The sequence below is a fragment of the Ammospiza caudacuta genome, chromosome 11, assembly GCF_027887145.1.
Source record: "Ammospiza caudacuta isolate bAmmCau1 chromosome 11, bAmmCau1.pri, whole genome shotgun sequence".
Lineage (NCBI taxonomy): Eukaryota > Metazoa > Chordata > Aves > Passeriformes > Passerellidae > Ammospiza > Ammospiza caudacuta.
The window spans coordinates 11,670,620-11,689,913 of NC_080603.1; the positions used below are offsets into that span (position 1 = coordinate 11,670,620).

The 19,294-nt window shown below is 40.8% G+C and overlaps 1 protein-coding gene across 1 annotated transcript in view; it reads left to right on the forward strand.

Annotated features, from left to right (window-relative positions):
- Positions 1-17,624, forward strand: part of NYAP2 (neuronal tyrosine-phosphorylated phosphoinositide-3-kinase adaptor 2) — a 132,215-nt gene extending 114,591 nt beyond the window's left edge. Inside the window, exon 8 of the mRNA XM_058812272.1 lies at positions 17,203-17,624. Coding sequence (XP_058668255.1) covers positions 17,203-17,430 — 228 coding nt within the window. The 3' untranslated portion in view covers positions 17,431-17,624. The remainder of the gene's footprint in view (positions 1-17,202) is intronic.
- The last annotated feature ends 1,670 nt before the right edge of the window (positions 17,625-19,294 follow it).

Here is a 19,294-nt window from a genome sequence, read left to right on the forward strand (position 1 = left end):
TCAGCAGCACAGCTACATATTTGTCTCATGCCTAAGTTCCCTCTGTACTGAGTCAGTTAAAAATCACAAGCCCAGCTTGTAATATCTCTAGCTTTAGTTGTGAATACAAAACATGTTATAGTCTTTGTATGCCTTGTAAACATTGTGGTTACCCTGTAATTAGTGAATGCTGGGAATGCAAATTGTTACCATTATGGCTATAATTATTTTTGAAGGCACCTAGACACAGTACTTCCCCAATGAATTGACATTATAATGCTTTAGTTGGTAAATGTGCATCTGAAAGTGAATACTCTGTGACCATAAACTATTCTATTATTCTATTCTATTATGTTCTTCTATTATTCTCAGCTTAAAGTTGCCATTTTTTCCCAGCAGTAGTGTACAAGAGTTCAAGGAGTCAGCAAAAACCCTGCAGTTGTGGGGCACAGTAGCAGAGCTGGGTTCCTGATTCTGCAGTTGGTGAATTTTGCTGTTGAGAAATGAGAACCTATAAATCAAGATCCACTGTAACATATCTGATCACAGCAGTCTTTCTTTTACCTTCCACTATATGAAAGAAATAGAGTCATTGCAGGTAGATGGAGAACTCTGTGGACTGAAGTAGTCCTTCATCCACTTTGATTACCAGGGAAATGTTAGGAAAAAAATAAATTGTGCTAACAAGGGAATTTCTGTGTGTTACACAGCACAGACCCATGTGAGCTCTCAGTACTGTCAATCTGTGCTACATGCACTCCTTGATGAATCTCAACCTAGAGCTAGCATCAGACTCCGGTGATTCTGCTGTTTTGGCTCTTATCATGAGCCAGGATTTGCAAAGAAAAAATCAACTTCTGTCATCCTTGCCCTCTGGACCCAAGGGAAAAATTATCCCCATGAGCTGCTGGTTAAAGATCTCAGGAGACACACACTCACAGATTTCTATTCAGAGGGAATATCTAACTACTGTGCTAATTGCCACTCTTAGAATTTTCTCTGTCCCTCTTTTCTCCTCTAATTTTCAAAAGTTCTGAAAGTCTGTTGTGTATTTTGGACATAGAATAGCAAAACATACTAAAAAATTCATGGGATAGTGGCAACCCTTTTCCTCGCCCTCTATGTACATGCCAAGTGTTCCTCTTGAGCCAGTGCAGTGCCTCTGAGATGTCTGTCTCTCTGCTCCTGGAGCCAAGGTTACAGTTGCTCCTTTTTGATACTTGATCTTTTTCTTCATCCAAAATATGTGTCCACAGTGTGGGAACAGTCCCATGCTGCTTGCTCTGTAATCAGAACCCCATGGGGCTTTGGTCTGAACTTTCTATACACTATTTATTACATTGGATGGTAGCTTCTATTTTTGCCTGAGAAGATATTCACTTAAAGGAACTTAATTACTCCTTATGTTTAGCCATCACATTTATTAAGGCTTGGGATTGTCACTGGATACAGAACCTGTTTAATGTTGGCCACTAGGATCCACCACAATATTGACTGTGGTGGTGTCCAAGAGTCACAGTTATTGGCTGGTAGACAGTATGCATGGAACAAAGGCTGTCCTGCCCCAAGGATTCATAAATTCAGTGTAATAGGTGAGAAAGTAAGAGGTTGCAGATGGAAGTAGATTAGTAAGGGTATGACTCTCAATTAAGAAATTGCTTAAGGTTTGGTTTTTGTGAAATTAGGAAGTGCAAAAAAAATATTTGGGGTGCAATCTGCTGTATCTGTGACAATGACTTTACATTGTTTATGTGTCAATGATACAATTAAATGCATTTGAATGTGTAAAAGTGAAAAACCAGGTATATTTTACTCAGAACACTTTAAAAATTATGTCTCTCTCTCAAATGGGCCTGTCATGGAGAAATCTTTAGTGTCTGTGTACGCAAAGAAAAAGGAACGTAGGTGTAGACCAAATCTTGTGGATGCTGGTTTTGCAAATGGCAGGGAGAAAGGAAATCCTCTGGGTGCTACCTGGGAGGATGGACAGGCATGGAAGAACCCACAACGGGGTACAGAGAGAAGCCTGTGGCACAGACACTCCACTGATGGGACAGGGGCCAATTTTACCTTGAGATGATGTCTGCATTTGACCAGTGTGTGTGTCCTGGGAGTATTTAGAAGCCTGAATCCAGAGCTATAGGATTTTACTTTCTTGTTCAGACAGAATGTTGATGAGAGCCAGGGATCTGTCACCCTGACTGCTGCCACCTTGAAGGAAGTGCCAGGGCATGAGGCATGAACTGTGTCCGGCAGTGTCACACAATGTCACACAGCCCTCTGGGGACTTTGCACTGTAAGAATCTGTCGGATTCTGGATTTATGCGATTTGTGCCTTTCTAAAGTGCAGCAGAACCCTGTGCCCACAAGAGGGAGTGCTTGGATTACTTTCCACAGTTCCGGGTTTTTCCTGCTAAAACAAATCTGTTGCACCCATGAAAGCAAAATTCTGCTGTCGACAGTGCAGCAAAATATGCTGTCAACATTTTGGATGAGAGCAACAACAAGAATGTTAATGCTTTGGGAAGGCTCCACATTGCATTGTGTTGAGTTTCAGCTTGAATCTGGCCTTACCTAATCAGTGCATGGGTCCAGAGCAGTGCAAATGGTTTCTAAATATGCAAATTGCAAATAGAGAAGGCTTATTTAAAAAGTAAAATAAAATTTCTGAAAAAGGAAAATAAAATGCAAACTTTGAAGTAGATGGAATTGCCACATCCATTATCCCTCACCTCCAAGGCACACCTGACTGATTGGCATGAGAAGCAAATGTCTCCAAGCTGTCCTTTGCTGGCAGACCAGCCTGCTACTGCTGTCCCAACATCTTTTCTTCCTCACTCAGCTGGGTTGTTCATGCAGCAGGAGCAGGCCAGTGCATGGCTTTGCCAGGACTCTGGTTTAAGTGTGGCCCCACATTGCTGGAGCAGCCTCTGTCCCACGGCCGAGGGGACAGCAGGTACAGGTGGCTCTGAGCACGCCCTGCTGTCACCGTAGGTGCTAAAACCCAACATGGCTTTGGTGACTCTCCCTCTCCATAAGGGTCATAGCATGGGATTTAGGCATAAAATAAGTGTGTCAGGGGAGGAAGTAATGGGTGAAAGCGGTCAGCTGTAGAAAAAGTAACCCCACAGCAAGAGGGTGTCAGGTGTGGGAACAGAGTCACTGGTGTGAGCAGCACACCTCTAGTCTGTCATCCTGCCTTGCTGTCAAGTGCCTGCATGGCTGCCACTATTCCAGGTGGGATGGAAGAGAGAAGAAAGAGTATTTCATTCCTTTACCCTTATATCTTATTCCTGCACGAACTTGGTAAGCTTGTCAGCAAAAAACAGAAAGAGGTGAGCTAAGTGACAGAAATTGTTGAAACCTTTCAAATGCAATGATATTCTGACAAAGGATGAAATAACACGGCATTTATGAGGTTTTCACGTTCATGCTCAACACTTTTTTACTCTCCTTACCTAGTTGCTTCTCAGATTGGGAGTTACAGTTTCTTGAACAGGCACAGGACAGACATGAGAAGATCTCACCTGTGTGGTCAGAGGTTTCAGGGGGTTGCTATGTTGTGCCTGGCTTTGGTAGAGTTGAGATGGTTTCAACACTTTGAAAAACAGTCAGCTCAACAGAGAGATTTATGGGGACAGATGTTGCAGCCAATGCAGCACAATGCAGGTGGTTGTTCCCTGGAATTTGAGGGACCATCTAGAGCCCCTGGAAGTTGATGCCAAGTGTGTCTCTGCAGTCTGAGCGTTTGAATGTGGGGGCAAGAGCCAAGCATGGCCTCTGCACCCTTTCTTTTGAGAGTCAGATTTGGGCATGGATGTATAGAGGGGGATCCACAGGAACTAGTAACTAATATTTCCAGTAAGACACTCATGCAGGTCAGTGACGGAGAGAGATACAGCCTTGAAAGTCTCATGCCATCCTTGATCAGCTGGGCCTGAGCTATGATTCTTGCAGCTTGCTGAATCAGTGAGACCACTGTGTTTACTGCCTAACACAGAAACTGAAAATTATCTGGAAGTTCTTAATCTCATTTTTAGCTGCTCTTACAGCACTGTACATGGTTCTACTAAAAATAGGTAATAGCCAATGCTAAACAAATATATAATGTTGTTTGTGTGAAATAATTTCAGTCCAAACATCAGTAAATTGCCTATAAAATAATTTAATTTGGTAGCATTGGTAGCATTCCTTCCTCTTCAGGGAATCTCTCTTTAAGGCATATGTAATAAATTTACTTGTTCTCTTCTAAAACTTGTAAATTCACTTCAAAACTTGTTCTGAGACTTTTGTATGCAAACAATTAGTTTTGCCACAGTTCCAGAACAATAGCACTTGCTAAATTAATTTCAAATGGTCTTGCAACCACTCTTGAAGACATTGTGCCTTGGTTAAAATTTTATTTATAAAAACCCAGAAGCATGCAATTTCCTTTTTCCCCACCCCCTTTTCTGTGTGTATTTATGTTTAACTCAGGGCAAGAATTTTGTAATATTCTTAAAAGAAAAGATAGAAATAAAAAATGGCATGAATTCATGAAAGCATGGGTTTATATATAGGCATTCTCTGTAAATGAACCAAACATCCTGTATCCTAGGTAGAACAACCTTATTTGTCCACTCATACGCATTTCAGTTTCCTCCACACACTCCCACTTGTCCTCCTTTCTGAGCTGAGTGTATTGTACCATGTTTCTGTTGGAACTGTGTGTGCCTGATGCATAGAACACCCCACAGCAGCCAGGCTGTCCCCACGTCTGCATTGAGTCACAACCATCCAGGCTTTGTTCCCATGGCTGTCACCACCCCACCAGCCTCTCTCGGTGTTTGTGTAGCCTTATACAGTATATTGCACTGACTGTACCTGTATAGTATCTTGTCTGTATACTGTATGCACATAAATATGAATATTCACTCATGTATGTATGTATAGGACCTTTCTCTATCTCTGTATATGTACGTGTGTTTGTTCATAGTCTTTCACTAGAAATGTGTGGCTATTCATATACATTATGTGTATGTCAATTAAAAAAAAAGTATGAATGCCAGCACCCACTTTTGATAACCTACTTTTATTCTCATTTTGTCTTGTTAAAACAATGAAAATAAAAACATCATGTATTTTAAATGAGAACTTTAAAAGATTATTCTTTTTACTAATTTTTAAGGTATTCAGTTTTTCAGATCCAAAATGGGGAATATATTGGTGTTTCTCCTGACAGTTTTCTGTAGGTGAATAATATTTGGAAACAGCTCAGTCTGTGTAGTTTTTGCTGTCTGTATCTTATGCAGATCAAGTGCTCCAAGGTTTAGAAATGCCCTAAATCAGCTGGACTCTTGTGCTGCAGATCCCAGCTCTGTTCACCTGAGGGAATTGCTGTCAGTGTAGGGATGACTCACATGCATAACACCTTACATGAATAGATACTGGATATAGAAGGGCCTTAGGCTGAAAAGTTTCTCCAGTTCAGGTGAGCATTAGGAATGGATAAAAATACCCAACCTTATAAGTGGATTTTATGGGAGCATTGCAGACTATTTGTCAGACCTCTTACCCTTTGCAGTTCACAGTAACACATAATTGCCAATTGATTAGGCATTTATTAAAGCAGCAAACTATCATTTATTAGCCCTTTGTCAAATAAATCACCACATAACTGTATGTAGGCTCAGTTATCTCACCTTGAGGCAGCAAAGCACTGGCTTATCTTAAACAGCAAAATATTTCTGTTAGTCAGGAGGATGACTGATATACTTTTTCCAGTTGAGCATGTGTTTAGGTTATCCATTGAATTGAAGCTTAAATAAGCAGATAATCATCTGTGTTTCTCTATGAGACCTATGAGTGATAAATTTTCTCCCTTTACAGTTAGTTTTATCATTGTACTAACTTGTCCAGCTGGACCAGTCCCTGTGTGCAATAAGTTGCTGCAGCAGCCTGGCAGCAGCTACTCAGAATAATCTCAGAAAATGGATCTTTATGCAGGAAATACTGAGAACCTTGTAGGTGATGGATACACTGTAAGGAAAACCCTTCACCCCAACAAAAATTGTATAATAGGAAATCCTTTTCATTTTTAATTCAAAGTTAGAGGGTTAAATTCTGACATCACACACATCAACAGAAATTCCTGTTTTACTCCTAAGCTGTAACTAGAATGTCCAAGGAATGCTTTTCCTCAACAAAACAAAGGCTGGAGAAAGGACATATTCCACTAATTGAGACAGGAGTTTATGGGCTAGTGGCCTGATCTTAAGCCTTTACAAGTCAGTGGCAGTTAGTGGACTCTTGGATTTGCTTGGCCTTCTCTTTTTTTACAGTCTGGAAAAGCACATTTGCTATCTGGTGTTTCTGATCACAGTTGTATAATTCACAACAGGAAAAAATAAAAATGAGAAAAGACAACAGCAATATGCACTTTTAAAATTAGCATTGGTCAGATCATGGTCCTTGGCACCAAACTTTAAAACACAATCAGAGAAAAGCAGCACTTTTTTTACTGTTTGAGTTTGCTTATGCTACAGGTGATATGTACCTATAGGTTAACAGGAAGCTCAATGTTTCTTTGTTCTGCACTGTCATTAGCCATTCCTTTTAAGCTGGATATTTAAATTTCCTTCCTGCTCTGGAGACCTGAATTTGAGCACAGCCATGCTGCTGGCACAGGCTAGGCTGAGTTTGCCAGGTCACTCCATGGTTGAGGAGCTGCTGCTCTGGTTTATTGTGTTAGTGCTGATTCACACACTCTGTCAGCCAGCACCATCCCTTCAGAGATTCATTCCTTTTAAACAGAAAACAGAAGCAAGGCTCAGGGAATCTCTGAACCCAATGAATCCCATTTTCTAAAGCACACAGATACCAGGCTGAGTCTCTTGCTGTATCTCAGCCATTCTGTGTGCCAGGAAATCCTGTCTATATTAGATTTGGCTACTGTATAGTTCAGCCATTCCTGATATAAATCAAACTGCATGATGTTGCTGCAAGGTAACATCAGATGTGGTATCTCATACTGAGGCAGGCTCTTACATCTTTGTGTTCTTCAGCAACTCTCAGTGTGGTTTGTAACTTCAGCAGCTGTTGTTTAACTGCACTTCAAATTGGAGTTAGAAATAAATTATTAATGAAGATACCAGTCTTTTAATAATGTTTTTACACATTTTTAAAAGGAACTTGTGACTACCTACAAGAGTATGATCATCTCTGAACATTTGGTGTTGGTTTTTAGTCATGTTTTCCTGAACATTTTTCCCTCCATACAATCAGTACAATATTTGAGAAATGGCATTTACTCTAAGAAAATGATCCTTGACTCCGTTTCACTATCAAAAATGGAGAAATGTAAGAGCATACTTCAAAATTTCTTGTAAGTAAAGGAAATTTAAAGTAAAGCAGCTTTCAGTACTGAGGCATTTCCCTACATACATTATTTTGCTAATTTTATATTTCTTTAATTTTAAAATTCTTTTTTGGCCATTTTCCTGAAAGTGCTAGAGAAATATAAGGACTTAGGATCTTTGCTGGTAAATTGGTGTGGTGAAGTTCTTCATCTGTTGCAGCAACAAAGGTTAGCTAAATCTTGGGTTCAAGTACTGACTTCAGTAAAAATAGTGCTGAAGGTCATGTGCTTTTTTATAGTTTGGAAACAATGAGGTCCAATAAAATGGGGAACTAATGAAATTTTTGACATTTGTCACATTTTTACATGTCACATTTTTTATAACTTTAGGACAGGTTTCAACGTCCTCTTTCTTGCAGTTCCTAGGTCTTCCAAAGCTATGGTCTTGTTTCCATTCACTTTCATTCTTCCTTTCTCATTTTTTGGGCCCTTCTTGGTCCAAGCAGTGTGCAGAGCATGCACCCTGCTGCCTTTAGCTCCTTGTGCATGAGAGCTTTTGCAGTCCACAGGGACTCTGTGGATGCAGAGGAGGACAGGACCTTGCCTGCAGCAGCTCTCAGTGCTCCACACCACCTCTCAGTGCTGTGGGGGTCTGTTCATCTCTGCATGGGATTTAGAATCTGTCAGCTTTTCAAAGCTGCCATGACTGAGAGTAAGAAACTCTACCTGCAGCTGGGTTGTGCTGTGGGCATGGCCACCCAGCCATGGGCAGGGCCAGCTGCAGAGGCCACTGGGGTCACAGCTCAAACCAGCCTGCTGTGTGAAGTCTGGTTCGGGAGCTGTTGTGGCACACATGCCCCAGAGCAGCACCTTCCAGCAAGGGGAAATGCTGGAGAGAATGGGTTAGTAACCCCCAATGAATCTGGGACATGAGAGTGTCACCCTGCAGCTGCTGCACTGCAAAATGCAGTACACAGGAGATCTCTGTATCACTGAACTCTAGCAAAGTGTCCTTTGTCCCTCCTGTGACTGACCTAATACCATATTGTATTTTCCTTTCTATTTTACAGTGATTAACAGGAAGTGTAATGGTGGGTTGCTTGAGTTCTGCATTTATTCCTTAGCAAAGGCATAGATGAAGTTTTGATTTTTAATGAGTGATCTCAATAGGAATGCACTTTGTGATGATCCACTGAGATGCATGAAATTACTTTTCACAGTATCCCCAATATCATTAATTTACAGGCTCTTCTTTTGAAAGCATTTACAGAGTGTGATCAAGCAGTACATTTTGGGCAGTTGTTTGGTGTTAAAAAAATAACTTAGATGAAAAGATTATTTTTCCAAATGAGATAATAATGCAGGGTCAGAAAGATCTGTAGCTAGACTGACTGCCAGTATGAAAATGGAAAGCAGAACAGTGAATTTGTCACCCAAAATTTGCTTTATTATTAGCCTCAGCAATAATCTAAGGGCTACTGGAAAACTTGAGGGATAGGAGTATGTGCAGGGCTGGTTCTGAGTAAAGTAACTGTGACATTTAGTAATTGAAAGCAATGAATCATGAAACTGGAGGTCTGGAACCAGAGGTGCTGAAGATTTACTAATAGTTTGTTAATTTAATTTTAGGATCAGTATTAATTGCTCATAATCTTGAATCTTTGGGAGTTCCTGGAATTCCAAATAATCTTGTCAGTCATTTTGAAGTGGTGGATTAGTCAGGCTATAGAGCGCAACACAATGTAGTCAAGTCTTTTTAGTGATTTGTAAGTTTGAAAAAGGTGCCCAGAGTTTTTTTACAGTACTGCATCATGTAATTACATTGAGTGATAGTGCAGTTCTTCCAGGGACTCTAGTTTTACAGTTTTTGCAGGGACTTGTTTTCATTTTTTTCCTGTAGTAGTATCATTTGAAATAAATCATATTTCCAGGAGTTTAGATATTCAGAATAATGTAAATCAAAACCTTAAACACAGCAATACAAATGTTATAAGAGCCCTAAAATGTGTTGCTTATGCTGTTTCATAGGTTGAAATAGCAGGTGCCAGTGAATGCTTTTAATGTTAAATATATACAGGGTAAGATTACAAAGTGTTCACTCCTACACATTTTGTTGAAATAAAAATTAGTGTGATGGGGAAATTCTTTCCCATGTTCTTAGAGGGAAAATAGAGATTGGTCCTGTGTCCCTTGAAAAGAAGAATTTGTGGAAGGTTAGAAAGAGCAGATTGTGTAATGCTTAACACCTTGTGTGCACACTTGTGATGCGACTGCATAAATGCACAGGATCCTTCTAATGTGGCTGCTGGCATCAGAGGAAAGGTTCTAGAAAGCACTTGAGGCACTCCTAGGGAGGAGTTTGCAGTTCTGGTGCCCACTGTCCCCAGGGAGCCTTCCCAGGCACTCCAAGCTGCATGAGAGTGTCTGCTTTCACGGCCCACCTTGCACATCCTGTGTGCTCCTGAACAGACTGGTACTTTTAATCACCTTTGTACTAATAATCAACTGTTGTTTTGAATTTGACAGTAACAGGAGAATGAGTTAGCAGGACAGAGCTGTATGAACAAGTAACTATCCTAGGCCAAATTATGCTGTCTTTCATGGCAATATTCCTCCAGAATGCCTCTCTCAAAGAGAGAGGAGTGACTGCAAATTTAGCCTGTAGTTCCATGCTGACTTATGGACTTTTGCAGGCATTGGAAGTAACATTCAACAGCAATGCAATGGTTATAGCTCACAGTTAGCAAAGGAAATCTTGTCCTACATAATTTTCCTAGTGCTCTTCTGAAGTATTTAAAAATGGTTTTTATTGAGGTTATTTTTACTGTCTGTTTAAGCAAACTATAGTCAAATTCTTGGACCCATGAGGTCAGACAGTAAATTCCTGTTGGCTTCAAATGGGTGAGGATCTCTCTGCTCAGATTTTCTGAAACCTGATTCTGGCTGAACTCCTTCCTGCTTTGGACAACTCCCCTTTTGTGAACATGTGCTAAGAGGACCTGCACGTCAAGCCGAGTATCAGATAGCGAAGTCACTGTTGCTGCCTAACATAGCCCTCCAGCGCTTGCCCCGGGGCACAGGACTGCCTTCTAGGAGTGGGATTTCACACCTTCCCAGAGGAATTGCCTTCCCGGCCAGAGGGCTGGGAGCCATCTGCACCAGAGCAAGTGCCGTCAAGAGTTCAGTGGGAAACAGAGTTTGGAAACTCCTGTCTGAGAACAGGCATGAGGGAGGGAGTACCTTTTCCTCCCAGAGGATGGTAAGTGGCTTTCAGAAAGCCTTTCTTCTTCACTTTCTGCAGCCTGCCAGAACAAACCAGCATGCTTGGCTCTGCTGAATGATGTGTAGCACTGCACACAGATTGCACTGTTAGAGACCACTTTGCTTATAGATCCAGGAGACTCCTCCTGCTTCCTTTTTTTTATTTAATTGTATTTTGTGTTAGCTTAAGATCACTTTGCTATAGCCTCACTTCAGCTATTGGGCTTTTATTTTATCTATTTTATGCAGTTCTAACAAAGAAAAGGATATTTTTATACAACAGCCATGATGTGTAATGCAGTTTTCCCCCATTCTTCAAGAGTCAGCCCCTCTTCTCATCCCTCCTTGTGAGGGAGATGCTCACAAGGGCCAGAGGCAAACAGCATCTTCCTGAGGCCCATAACCTATTGAATTTCAGCACAATTACTGGGAACCTACACTGGGAAAAACTGGGAAAAAATTATGAAAACCCAACAGAATCATGGGGCTCTCTTATTGCCCAGAGCCTCTGATTTCACATCAAATAAGCCAACGGCATTAAAACAAGGCAAGCAAAGAATTTACCAGGCAGGATGTCATGAGGAGAAACAGCTGAAGGGTATATGCTGTTGTCTAAAGCCCTCATGTAAACTATAGTGGAAGAAATTTTTTTAGGTCATTAAAAGTTCATACACTATAAAATAACACCCTGCTCACAGATGTGTCCAGAGCATGATCATGTGGTCACGTCTAATATTTGAAAGGATTCCTTTAAAATTAATGAAAATTGTCAACAATTTCAAACTTAGTGACTACTAACAGACCTGTGTACAATATTTCAGGTACTTCTTCTCCCACGTGGCATTTTTAGCAGCACATATTTTCACGGGCGCTCATGAAAAATTATAATCACCTTCAATGGCAGGATTCCTGAATCACCTCTTAGCACTGGGAATTAGCATGGCTTTATCCTCCTACCACACCTCACCCCAGTGGCCTGACTTTGGAGCAACAGAGTTGCTCCTGGCACTTGCTCTCCTCTTGTCTCCTGCCTGTCCAGTGCTCAGTGCTAAGGTTACCTAGGGCTTGGCTCGAGACAAGGGGGATATGTGTGGGACTTGTGTAGCACAAAATGTCTTTTTACTAAGAGAGAGCATTATCCATCCATGTATTTATGTAGCTATTTATGTAACACATGAATAAGAAAATTTTTCACAGCTAAGGGAGTTCCAGGCCTGGTGCTGAGGATCTTTCACTCTATACTTTTAGTTCTGCTCATGGATTTTTCTTTTCACAGCCATCATGTTTTTCATTTGGAAAGGCTATGGTACATGGGATCATTTGGTTTGTATGTAACTTACAGGTATCACAATGTCTTTTTTCAGTGCCCTTTTCATGTGCTCAGGAACTTGCACAGCCCTGCTTGGGGTCTGTCCTTATGCACTTTGCCCAGTCCCCTTTATAGCAATAGTCCAGCTCCTGAAGAGCCCAAGAGTCTGATCTCATAGTGTGGATATTCATCACAAAAAATACAAGATGTTTTCTACAGCTGGTGAACACAGCTAACCTGTGTGTAAAGTTGTGTCCATCAGTAGCTGCTTAATTGTATCATTGGATAATATTTATTCTTTTTCTATTTATAACTATGACTCTTTCTGCCCAACCAAACTATCCTGCTTGGTTACGAAGAAAGAACCATGTTCATTTACATTTTTCTTTCTTGCTGCAAACACCCATGTTTTGAGCCCTTTAGTGGAAGTGCTGGTGCAGTGTGTCATGACACAGTGAGGGCCAGCAGTGTCCAGCAGTAAGGGGTGGGGGTCCCCAGGGCTGGGCAATAGAAAACAGAAATAGTCCTCCGTGACACCAGGGGCTTCCTGGCAGTGTGAGTCACTGTCTGTTCCCCAAAGCCTGTTCTGTTTTCCCTGGGATTATGTGCTTTTCCCGGTGAATTCTGATGTGGCAGAGAGCTATGACATGTACTGACCTTGGCGTCTAATCCTGGTCTCTGAGAGCGATTGAACTGGACACGTTCTGCCCATCAAACCTCTGCTCCAAGACAGCTCTGTGGTCTAGCTCAGGGCAATCTAATTTAAGCAATACTTGTATTTGGAAAGCATTGGGACTGCTAATTATCTTTCTGGAATAATATGAAATTTCAAACTGATGAGATACAAGATCAGGCCCACTGTTAATGTAGGCACACACAAAAATGTACCATTTTCACTTTGCAGAGAAGAGAACTTCTTTGTCTAGCTTGTTTCTTTGACCTTCATAAAGCATTAAAACACCCACCAGAAGGGATCTTTTTTTTACTTTGAAGGATTTTAATTTTGCATTGTTTTGAGGATATGTAAAGTTGTTTTATCTTAGTTGAAGATGGGTTTATTACTCCTTGTTCCATGGCACTACCAACACAAGAGTACATAAAAGACCTTAATAGCATTTACTTCCAATGTTTTGGGAATAAAAAATAGCAGAAAATTGAGAGAAAATAGTACAAGTAAGGTAAGGCAACTTTAGACTGGTTTCTCCTAAAGATGGCGAAGTTGGTAATTAAAACTGTATGGAAAAGCTCAGCTTTGTATAGTGGAAGGAGTTTCTTACTTTTTGTTGTTGCTGTTCAAGTTTGGTACAAGGATTTGCTTTGAAGAAGATTTTTGAAGGAAAACTAGAGACTGATGACTAATCTAAGGGTGAGTGTGTTTACCAAGAACTTGTCAGACATCCTGGTTTACTCTTGCACTCAGTCAAATTCAGGTGAGAGAATTTATCCAACCACCCTATATTCCTGTATGCTTCCTACACATCCAGTCATCACACAGCTTTTACTGCCTGCTTAGGAGCAAGGAGATGAGCCTACCTTCAACACCTTCCTGGTGAATGTCCAAACTTCTGGGCCTTTGCCTGGTGTTTTTCTTCACTTGCTCTGATTTAAAAAAAAAAAAAGAAAAAAAACTATGAAAGGTGTCCTATACCTTGAATAATCTAATGAGTAAAAATTCCATCAAATTAAAAATTGATGTGCAATCAGCACATTTTGTAATCCAAAGGATATTATGGGATGTAGTACCTGATTCACATCCTGGAATCTCCAGGAGGTCCCTTCTTGCAATCCTAACTTTTGTTTCTAGCTCTTTCTTCCCACTTCAGTAAGAACAGGCTTTGGGCCAAGACTCTTTGGTCAGAACCAAGTTTTCCTCTCCTGTGCTCTGTCTTGCTGGCTGTTACCTCCAGTGCTGATGCATTTTGTGCCTGTCTGTGTACATCCACATGTGCAGCCAAGCTCTGACAGGCTGCAGTATGTGCACCATTCCTCAAGCACGCTGGGATCTTTCCCAGGAGAGCTGTATAGCTGTAAAATGTTTTGAATGCTCTACTTTTTCCATAAATCAGGTTGTAACATCATTATTTTTTGTGCCTCTCACACTAAACAAATGCCGTGTTATGATGTAGCGGGGATATTAACAGCCTGGTGCATGGCCAGAGGAGCAGGCTAAAGCCAGAAGGAGGGAGGAGGTCAGAAAAATTAGTGCTAGAACTAAGTGTGAGTGCCATCATTTCAGTCACTGGGAGGATTAGGCCTAAGACTCCAGTGTTAAACACATTGGCTTTAAACACCTTAGTAGCCCTACTGAAGTCATCGCGGGTTTTTACTGTGATTAACAGCTGGGTTGAGTTCTGGCCTGTGAGCTTCAGTGCCTGTTATTTGTCAAGGAAACACTGAAAATTTACTTAACACTCTGGGCCTTCATATCAACATGGTTACTGTCATTTCTGTAGTTTGTTGATTCGCAGTGGGGATTTCCTCTCAGGTCTGTCCTGCAGCTTCCAGTGGCCGTGAAACTTTGTTCCTAATATTTTTTATTTTGTTGCACTTATAAACTAAACAACTGGGCAAAACTATAAAAAAAAAATTTAGTATTTAGGCTTATTTTAATATAAAGGTTTCCCCCCTCCCTCAGGGCTTTCACCATGGTATGTGTTAACTAGGTATATTTTAGCAAATGACTTTGCCCATCCCAGTTCTACATGTTCTCCCTGAACACACCATTATTCAGTGCAGTTCCAGGGGAGGATTGTGCCCAGTGGAGAGTATACCTAAGATGCTGACAGGAAGGACTTAGCCATCAAACAAAAATAACATTTAAAAAATCCCAAGCAGACTTGAAAATCTGCATCTGGGAAAGTGGGAAAATTCAAATTCTTCACAGTAAATGATTCACAAACCATAGGAAAATACAATGGCCAGTATGAAAAAAGGATTTTGGAGCTGCCTACTCTTGGGTATATTTTAGGTGCTGTTTTGCAGGGAGTGGTAGAGTGTCTGTGTAACTGATACTTTCTACAACTCCATTTCTATCTTTGGGAAGCTGCAACTGGCATTTTAGAGCTCAGCATGTCAAAGTGCTGCTTGTGTCCCCTCGAGTGCCTCCTGGAGTGCAGGAGATCAGTCCAGGAGGCACCGTGTTGGCACGGCACTGTGTGTGCACGGCGGGGAGCAGGGTGGCGCGGCTGTGACACTGTCACGGGCTCTCACGGGCGCTGCTTGGTGACACTTGGTGGCTGGAGCACACGCGTGCTGCGGGTTGGCACTGGCACACGCTCTGCCTGTGACGTGATGGGCTGTAAAAGAGAAGGTATTTCCCAGTGCCCACAAGAGGAAATCCGTGCTCAAGTGCTGGTGTCGTCAAGCTTGGCGCAGAAGCCGCTGTGCTGGTGAATATTTGTGTAATGAATTGTGTGCAGACTGTGTCCCTGTCCTTCCCCACGGAGGAGGACCCAGCCAAGCTGAAGACACTGCTGTGTAAGTACTGACCCACCGCTGGTGAGCAGAGTGGCACAAATCTGAGCCAGGCAGAGCCTCTCCAAAGATCTGTGGAGAGGAGCCAAGGGGTGGGAGGGGAGCATCTCCAGTTTGGACAGGGAGCTTTGGACCAAGCCTGGGCACTCAAAGAGAGAAAGTCTCGGCCATGGCAGATGCTGTGCCTCATGCCCACCTGCACCACAGTAAACATTGGATCATGCCTGAAATGAAAGATAAGTATCCAATTAAAAGAGCAGGCACAGCAGAATTCCTGAAAAAAATGGCTCAGCCACTCAGGAGGACACATTGCAGATAAGTTACCGGTGTAATTCAAAATTCAGAAGAACATTCAAGGACAAAATCCGTATTATGGCTTAAACTTGTTTTTCTCACAGTAATATCTAGTGTATAAGGTAAGAGTAGTTTTGTGATAAAAGTATTTTAGCCTCTTTTGCCCTTTTTTTTTAATAAAAAATATTGGTTTTTCTGTATTCTAATAATTTTTCTGTTTGAGTACATAATTTTTTATCATTTTTCTGGTAGGCTTTCCTAAATTTATTCCTTTTGCTTTGTTTTCTGCTATGAATCTGAACCTTTCCTTAATCTATTATCAATAAAGGCTAAATAGGCTTCAAGCTAAACACAAAAACTACTGAGATCCAAGGAAGTTGGATCTATAAGGGATTCTATAGGGGATTTTAGGCAAACCAGGCCCCAGTTCTAGAGTCTTGGTGTATGCCCGTGCTTGGCATTCTAAGACTTGTGAATGAAAGGCATATACATTATTAAATGTATTAAAATACCATAATAATAAAGATACAATTCCTTCATGAACCTCAAATTCTCCCAAAGTATTGCTGTAGATGTTCATTTTCATGTCAAAAGCACAGATGTACCTGGACAGCCCCTGTGAAGGTACCGTGTGCATTTACTTACACACAAATCCTTAACTCTTGGGTAAAAAATGTGGGGACATTCAAGACATCACTTCACATTGGCAAAGTAAGTGTCCAGAGGAAGTTTTCTGAGCTGCAGGTATACAGTGATGTCCAAAACCAATGAGCCCTTTCAGAGAAATTTACTATTAGTGATTTCTGTTCCAGTCTAAAGCCTCTGAAGACACATTTTCAATTGTGAACTCCCCACTGAACTCAAATAAAGTCACATTCTCAGCTTCAGAGGGGCTGTGACACGCACTTACAGCTAAACATATGCTAACCTTCCCTTTTGGATCAGGATCACATTCTCCAGTATTCCACATGCATGAAAACACGGAGTTTCTTAACTCTTGTGCCTTCCAGTTAATGAAATATCACAGAGTAGGATAGGTTAATCCATATAATTTGCAGGGAGTTCATTAAATCATTTTAACAAAATTTAACAGTTATATTTAGCTTGATACTCAGAAATGTTAACACCCTGCTTTTAATGTGACAGATTGGATTTGGAAAGCAATATAAAACGTGGGTTTCAGTGTGTAGAATTTTTTATTTCCACAACTTAAGGATGCTGTTAAGATCCATGTGCCTTTTTAAGATCTATTGTACCATTTAAAATCCAACCAGTGTTAGATTGCCAAAACCATTTATCTTAGATTTTAGTGCTCTGGAGAAGTTAAAACTGTGATCTTCTATTACCCTTTCTTTTCTTAAAGAAGTATTTAGAAGTAAAGACTAGCTCTGTTTCTGTTGTTGGCATAGAGATTTTTATTCATAAAATTAGACTGTTTCGAATAAGAGTAAGCTAACTTTGCAAAGAAAAAGCATATTTAATCTATGACCAAGACAGTTATGTTTTTTCCCTCTTTTTTTTTTCTTTCTCCATCCACCTCCCCCAATAGGTGACGTGCATGCAGTGGTTGCAAGGGGACCATACGATGCTGGACATGATTGAAAAAAAGCGTTGCCTCTGCAAAGAAATCAAAGCTCGACAGAAATCGGAGAAAGGACTCTGCAAACAGGACAGCATGCCTATCTTGCCGAGTTGGAAAAAGAATGCTGGGACCAAGAAATACAGCCCTCCTCCTTATTCCAAACAGCAAACTGTTTTCTGGGACACTGCAATTTGACAGGCCTGTGGAGGATGCCCTCTCTGCTGTGTGGCACCAAGCACAGGTAGCCTGCTTTCTTTAAAAGGCAAAGGCTCTAATCTAAGACTTATCTGCAGGTGGTGGACTTCCTAGGAAAAAAACACACCAGTACAGTGCTCACCTGTCAATCAAGAGAGAGATTTAAGTTTCTGACTGGATTAAGGCATACATATTCATCCAGGATTTTTTTGGATCCAGAAGATATCAAAATGTAAATATTTCACCAATATATTGAAAACACCCAAACTAATACACTGTTTAAATATATAAATATATATATATAAATTCAAAAATTTATGGAGAATTTTACTATATAATGTTACTGTTATACTGTTTTATTACCTATTTTCTATGTTCTATTCTACTGTTCACCCCCGCCGCCACCATTTTATTTCTCTGACCTGCCTAGATGTGGCCTCTGTACAAAAGCATGTGGTTGTACGTGTTGCTGGAGAGGACAATGTATAAAACAACTCGGTGCTAGGGCTGTAGAGGATAACTAGAGTCGTACTTGTTAGATGTCCTTAGCTAGGGGGGTGGGATGGACAAAGGAGAGAGTTCTGGGGGGAAACAGCAAACCTGCAAGCACTGAAAGTACAAGTGCTCAGTGCAGGTGCCCAAGTTGCATTTAAAATATTAATTGTTCTGCATCTGTTTTCCCATAATGGTAACCAGATTAATTGTCCTTGGTTTTATATGAACCATTCACTAAAATGATTTGGCCAAGGAACTAAATTTTCTGCAGCACGGCCTGCGACAGAATCTCTTCCCTGAAGACGTTCCATTGATTAGCAGAGACCATGGTTCACTGTGACTAAGCATTGTGCAGCCCTTGGCGGAGAGAGCCGGCGGCTCAGCGGGGTAAGGCAGTGCCACTGCAGCCGCTGTCCCCATCCACATTTACCGACGGTCCAGAAAATAAAGGCGACAAAATATGTTTACATGTTTATTATTTTTAAATCCAGCAGCACATCCTTACTTATGCTGTGTCAGATTTCCTCGTGTTGTTTCTGTGGGCTGGATTTCAGACCCCTGGAAAGGCTGTTGGGAAATCCCTCTTGGTTTCATGCCGTTTTGAAGCAGAAGCCCATGTAACGCATTCTCCCGGCTATGCCATTTCTTCCTCCTGGCTGCTTCTGGAATTGGCTTGCAATCCTGTATTATATTACATCCATTTTAACAGAATATTATGTCATGACCAAAGAATTATGACCTCCTGGTTTTAACGGGAGAAAGGGATGGCTTATACTGATTATGAGGGTGAAATCTGTGCGGTGAAATATCTTCCAAAAGGATCTGTTGAGGACGAGGGAAAATTGTACTGTGGTGGAGTAGGGGGGGAGAAAAGATCTATGGCATATATTTTGTATATTAAAATTTCTATCTATGTGTCTGAAGTTTGGTAGTACAAAATTCCCTCTTTAAAACAATCATTTTAATGTTATATTCACCAAGAAGAGAAGGTGTGTTGTTTGAAACTTCTTGTTATATTGGCTTTTCTTTAAAATTATATTGACAGCATTGCCACAGCTGTAATTGCTGATCAAAAAAGACCAAAAATAACAAATTTTAGAAGGTTTTTGTAATCTATATTGCTAAAGTTTGAGTTTCAGTAATGTTTTATCAGTAGTAGTTTCTTTTCAGCCTCTGAAATAAAGTTTTTAAATATTTTATAACTAATTAACTAATGTATATTTTGATGTCCAAACTGAGATTTCTGTAAAAGATGAAGTGTGTGTTTATATGTGTGTATGTATATTAGCATTACTGTATATGTATATATGCATATGTGTACACACATATACATGTATATATGCATGTATCTATATATACCCATAGATGT